A 6,402-nucleotide genomic window follows, 5' to 3' on the forward strand; every position below is an offset into this window, starting at 1 on the left:
AGGAGTAAGCTAGTATAAGAGTGACCAAATTAAACTTGAGGGGAAGAACATTTTAATAAATAATTGCTCACAATTATTGTTTTTAGGATTTCCAAATTGCATGAGTATTTAACGTTCATTTAATAATGACTAATATTTACTAATTTGAAAACTATAGCCTAAATTAAATAGCCTATATTTGACGCACTTACTAGATAGGCTACCTTAGAATTCCGTGCGTATTACGCACGAGTTTTTGTATAGTTCTATGGATCCCAATTAATCATTTTTAGCACTCATTTTAGTATATCTTAAACACCTAATATTCTGTCATACATCAATTGATATTTGTTTCTTAAATCACCAGGAAACACCACCACACCGTCTGTTTGAAGACCAGCCTAATATCAACTGAGACGCACAGGAGGAAGGGGGTGTGAGAAAGAGAGAGCGTGTCTGTGCGTGTGCTAAAATTGTGTGCGTGTGTCAAAGTGTGTGTGTTAGAGAGAGAGCGAGAGAGAGAGAGAGAAGGGGAAAGAGAGAGAGGAAAGGAGTAAGGTTGGTCCAGGTGATCGCGTCCTATCAAACCTCCAAGGAGCTGCCGTGTAGGATCAGTGTGCACAGAAAGGATCAGAGTTCCGACCAGACCATGGTGGTGCCAGCCCGCTGCCCGGGCCCCTGTGCCATGCTGGCGCTCAGCCTCTTTATGGGATACGGCGTGGTGCTCTGCGTCGCCGGCCAGAATGACACGGAACCCATCGTACTAGAGGGGAAATGCCTGGTGGTCTGCGACTCCAACCCTTCCTCGGACAGCGGGGTGACCTCTTCGCTCGGGATATCCGTCCGGTCCGCGGGCGCCAAGGTGGCTTTCTCTGCTGTGCGCGGAACGAATCACGAGCCCTCCGACATGAGCAACACGTCTATGACCATCTACTTTGACCAGGTCAGCCGTCCCGGGAATTTGCATATGCAAATATTGTCCCTATCTGAACAGATACTTATTTTGGAGATTGATAATATGTTTAATATTTTTTTTTTTCTGATGCGGCGTACAGAATAATGTTTTAATGCAAATGGGTTATGATAACTTGACCTGGGTTGCGTTTATGCGTTGGGAGATTTCTTTCTCTCAAAAACTTGAGAGCAGTTTTGGGGAGCCTCTGCAATAAAATGTTGCAGTATGATAACGGGAACATTGTGATCGTTGTGCGTAATTACCTCAAATATGCATAAAAGCTGCAGCTTGATGCAAATGTTGTGATTTGAACATACGTAGGCTATTGTACTTATAGTCTGTCTTGTGTAGGTTTAAGGGACGCGCAAGCACTGCGGCGCAACAATAGATGTGACTGCTGCTGTAAATGCTCCAACCATCAAGTGGAGTATTTTTACGCCCAGCTGGTGCGCTGGAGCATTATGGACAGTATTATGTTAATTGATGCCCCCCCCCCTCTCCGACAAACTAACGTGTATAGATTGAAATCAATGATTCGACCACTACGTTTATCGACTTCAACAAAAAACATTTATTGTCCAATTGGAAAACTGAAAGTGACAGGCGAGCAACATTGGGTAATGTGCGTCGCGCCTTTACAGGACCGCTCTATTACGCAGTGTGAAAGTGCTTGGTAATTTGGCTAGTTTAACCCTTGCGGTGTCTCAGTCTGTTATATGGTGACTCTGGGTTCTGCACGTGCGTTATCTTGCCGCTTTGTGTTGCAGGCTTTAGTGAACATCGGCAACCATTTCGATCTCAAAGCGAGTGTCTTCCAGGCGCCAAGGAGGGGGATATACAGCTTCGGCTTTCATGTGGTTAAGGTTTACAACAGACAAACCATACAGGTAAGACCAATGGTCAACATTTGCTTTACTAGGATCGCTATTCAAGGTTTTCTGATGGTTGGCCTAGTTGGGCTATAGTGTATTGTTGTAGGCTATGCCACGGAGAAGCCATCCCAAATGGGTACATTATTTGTCATAATTAGAGTAGGCCAACCGTACGATGTAACAGGTCTGAATTCTGCGCGTGCTGTTTCCGTTACCCCAGGTCAACCTGATGCAGAACGACTACCCGGTCATATCAGCTTTCGCCGGTGACCAGGACGTTACGCGGGAGGCCGCGAGCAACGGCGTTCTTCTGCAACTGGAGCGCGAGGACCGGGTGTATCTGAAGCTGGAACGGGGCACACTCATGGGCGGATGGAAATATTCCACTTTCTCAGGCTTCCTAGTGTTTCCACTATAATTTAATATGCGATCACGGAAATCGCAAACGTTACTCCTCTACGGTTGAGGAACGATAAAGACAAAAATGTGCTCTTTTATTTGAACTAAACTGTCAGAGGAGGAAGAAGACAGACACATATGTGTACATACACACACTATACAGTATCTATTTAATTCAAACATGAACGTTTCCTTGGAGTTCATACATCCAAATCCATCGACCAAACCCAATCTGGAAGGATAACCGAATCGATCGCTCCGTGATGTATAGGCTACCACTTGTCGATTATTTGGATTTTATCACTTGGGAATCAATTAACTTTTGTCAACAGACAGACGAGTCAGTGTACCTCTGTGTACCCGGACTACTGAACAGATGAGAAGAAGGTTATATGAATCGAAGAACTAAAAGTCCCGAGCTAGTCTACATGTATTTTCCAATGCTCTATTTTGTGTTTGTATAGCCTTTGGCATAGAACTAGGGTTTCCGTCAAGTGAGGTGTGTGGAATTATAACGGACGTCCAAGAGAAGAAGAGTGCTTTCACGCCCAAAGCATTTTTTGCACGAACGGAAGAATGTTTTTGTTTTGTGCTGTCTATGGTGTTCCATTTTGGATGCTGAACATATTGAAAACAAGCCAACTGTAGGCTGCCTAACTATCCAGAGATGACATAAAAAGAGAAAAAAGGCAACATATTTCAGCCAATGGAGACATCTATAGAAACTCTTTTACAAAAAACATTTATCGAATTTATAAAGTACATATTCACATTATGGTGTGTTCTACTCTACATTTCGAATCTGCGTAGCTTTGACTGATTTAGTGTCCAGTGACGTTGCTCACAAATGTACATTGTGAAAATAACAACAGAAAACATCCCTATATATGATGTCCCGCCTAATAAAAAATATTGTATTGTATACGCGTATCTATTCACTTTTATTCTATACCATTTTGAGCTTGCAAATAAAACAAGTTCGAAAAGACATCAGGTCTGAAGTAAGTTAATACATTTACGTTCAAAGTCAAAGTAATCGTGACAGAATAAAGTACTGGACAGCGAACGTCCTTCTCAGACCTGTAGCTCACTATAGATTGGCGCTGTCCATGGTTCTCATCTAGCAGCCGCTTGAACTGAATGCAATGCTATGCTCGTCACGACACACTGAAGCCCACACCAAACCCCATTCAACTCTCGTTGTTGAAAATAGTAAATAGATCGCTATCAACTTTTCATGTTTCTTTATTCTAAGATCAAAGCAGAGAAATAACATGACAATACAATAGCATATTGACATGGTCAAAAACGCTCTATTTTGATGTGAGTAGTGATAGTTATTCACAGACTGTAATTATCTTAGCAAAATAATTATGCAATGCAGAGACAATGAGATATTGTTTTGGGCCTGCTGTAGAAAAACAACCCTCCAGCACGCACACACACACACGAACACACACACGAACACACACACACACACACACACACACACACACACACACACACACACACACACACACACACACACACACACACACACACACACACACACACACACAGAGAGAGAGATATCAAGGTTGTTTTTCAGCCACAATGTACAGGGATACATTCCTATTACATCTTCACAGTTGAACAATCAATAGTAGATCAATGAAGCCTACTCTATTTCTAGAGCTTTGATTTAATCAAGATACTGCATGGATATGGGAGCATCACAAATGTTCAGATATGTCATGTGCTAAACAATGCTATCAAAGATGTACCCCAAACAAGTCCATATAATTAAACATGCATTGTGGTACATAGAAACCAAGGAAACAGGAACTGAAGGATATGTAAATGTCTGGTCTATTTCCAGTGTGTGTGTGTGTGTGTGTGTTTGTGTGTGTGTGTGTGTGTGTGTGTGTGTGTGTGTGTGTGTGTGTGTGTGTGTGTGTGTGTGTGTGTGTGTGTGTGTGTGTGTGTGTGTGTGTGTGTGTGTGTGTGTGTGTGTGTGTGTGTGTGTGTGTGTGTGTGTGTGATAGCAAGTATATTAATAGATGCTATAACTAATGGTGCCTAGATGCTGTATATAGGCCTATACCATGCAGGTCTGATTGGCATTCATTATTTGATCTAGGTTAAAAGGGGAACAAAATAAATCAAACGTTGATATAGATTGAAGATATTGGCCATGAATGAGACAGATAGTAGAACAAAGGGAATTGGTGTGGTGTAGTTAAAGTGTAGCCTAATAAGAAAATAAGGGAGATGGTAAGTACACCTATACCTGTCACTGTTGGTTTCCTCTGGGCTGCATGGCCAGGTGCAGTGTAGTTTTCAGCAAGGCTGGGATGTGGATCAATGGGATACTTAAGTTTGATCTTTGCATTGGAGACTAGGTCTCTGTCTGATTACGAGACCAAACCCACTTATTTAACTGTTGCTACAAGATATTAAACAAGTCATGGGTTGTTTTGAATTGTTATAAAATGTGTAAATTGTTTTAAACATCTAAAAGTTGTGTTGATGCTATCAGGCATCTATTGTATTATAAACTGTAGATTGTGATGCTTTATCTGATCTCATAAATGTACATTGAGAACAGTTAAACACCATTTTGATAATGATGTAGATGGGCACTGCACTGTAAGCCAAGCAGTCATGACAACAGCAAGATGGCTGACTTTAGGAGGTGGAAGATGTGATTGGTTGAGATCTACTCTGCTCAAGAGAATGCTGAAATGTTCTTATGCAGACATAATTTCTAGACTTGTCAATACAATATTGATTGAAGTTCATTAGCTCACCAAGATCTCCTAACTATGGATACTTTATATTCAGCTATCAAAAATGGCACAAAATACTGAGATTGTATAGCCTATTATTCAGAAAATCTTCTAAAATTGAATGTCCAAAAAATCCAAGATGGCAGCAGGATTGGCCGTGGCAGTGGAACCTAGCTGGCAACTGCCTAGCGGATTAGTGTCTTAACTAGTTCAATCCAGTTTTTATATTCAACATGCCACAAACTAGGCAAGTTTCAATTGACCCAGATTTATTAGACAAAAGCAAAGTCACAAACAAATAAATAATTGTGACCTGTGTAATGGAAGCAGCAGCTGTAGGAGAAATGTTCTAAAGATCATCAACATTTGTATCTGTTACAAAGCGGTGCATTTCTATTTTGTCAAACTTTCTTTATAGCAACACATGATGATGGAAACAAGTGTTTTTCGAATAATGATGATTGCCGCTCATTTTGAAGGTACGCAGTGCATGTGATGACATTAATAAGTAACTATACTACTCCACATTTCATTCTGAATGCTTACTGATTTCTAAATCTATTTTTCAACTATAAAACGTAATGTTTCTTTGCGGGACAAGGATTATCTGGTCTTTCAAGAATGCCTGGATTGCTTTGCCTGGTTTTTCTGGTTGGCTGGATGCGAGATTCCCCATCCAATTATTTCAGATCTAACGGAATGCACGTTTCACCATGGCGCTGACTGTGGCAGTTATTATCATTATTAGAGTATGGAAAATAGAAGTAAATTCTTGCATTCTGTCCATGCTGGCTTTTGTGGGCTACCTGAGACATGAAACAGGTGAGAGGGCATACAGCCTGTCACCAATTTATTGACGCGCAGTTTTCCCAATTTTTATTCCACACTAGGTTTTTAGCAAAACATTTTTTTTAAATGTGTGATGTCATTACGTCCAGCTGTTATTATCGAGACAAGACAGTTCAACGGAAAAGCACTGGGCAAGTTAATGGAAACGTAGCTAGTGTGTGAAGGCAACAGGCACTTTGAGTAAGCTAACACTACCTACACATCAGCATGGATATCGACATCCATTGGTTTCTACTAGTTACCATAGCCACAACGTCAAAATTGGCTATATTGTAAAATAATCATAAAAACAAAAATAAGCATTTTGGCCTTAATTTAAGGTTAAGCATAAGGTTATCAGGGTGGTTAAGGCTAGGGTTAAGTTAAGGTTTAAAATCTCATTTTAAGAAGATACATTTATGACTTTGTGGCTGTGGTAAGTAGTTACGACCGCATACGTTTTGCGGAAACGAGACCAAAATCTTCTAATTAGACTCCAAAAGCTGAGAGCAGAGGAGAGAGGCCTGCTGTTACTTCTGCAGATGCCAGGCCAGGGATAATGTAGCATAGAGTAAAATGGCTCTGGCAACCAACATACCAC

At 41.0% G+C, this 6,402-nt stretch overlaps 1 protein-coding gene across 1 annotated transcript; it reads left to right on the plus strand.

Annotated features, from left to right (window-relative positions):
- Positions 1 to 351: 351 nt before the first annotated feature.
- On the plus strand, positions 352 to 3,108 carry LOC139420677 (cerebellin 2b precursor). The gene is made up of 3 exons (XM_071170896.1): positions 352 to 922; positions 1,702 to 1,821; positions 2,027 to 3,108. Exons 1-3 carry the CDS (start codon positions 629 to 631, stop codon positions 2,222 to 2,224), a joined length of 612 nt encoding a protein of 203 aa, XP_071026997.1. The 5' UTR covers positions 352 to 628; the 3' UTR covers positions 2,225 to 3,108.
- The last annotated feature ends 3,294 nt before the right edge of the window (positions 3,109 to 6,402 follow it).

This window comes from Oncorhynchus clarkii, chromosome 11 (assembly GCF_045791955.1).
Source record: "Oncorhynchus clarkii lewisi isolate Uvic-CL-2024 chromosome 11, UVic_Ocla_1.0, whole genome shotgun sequence".
NCBI classification, from domain to species: Eukaryota; Metazoa; Chordata; class Actinopteri; order Salmoniformes; family Salmonidae; genus Oncorhynchus; species Oncorhynchus clarkii.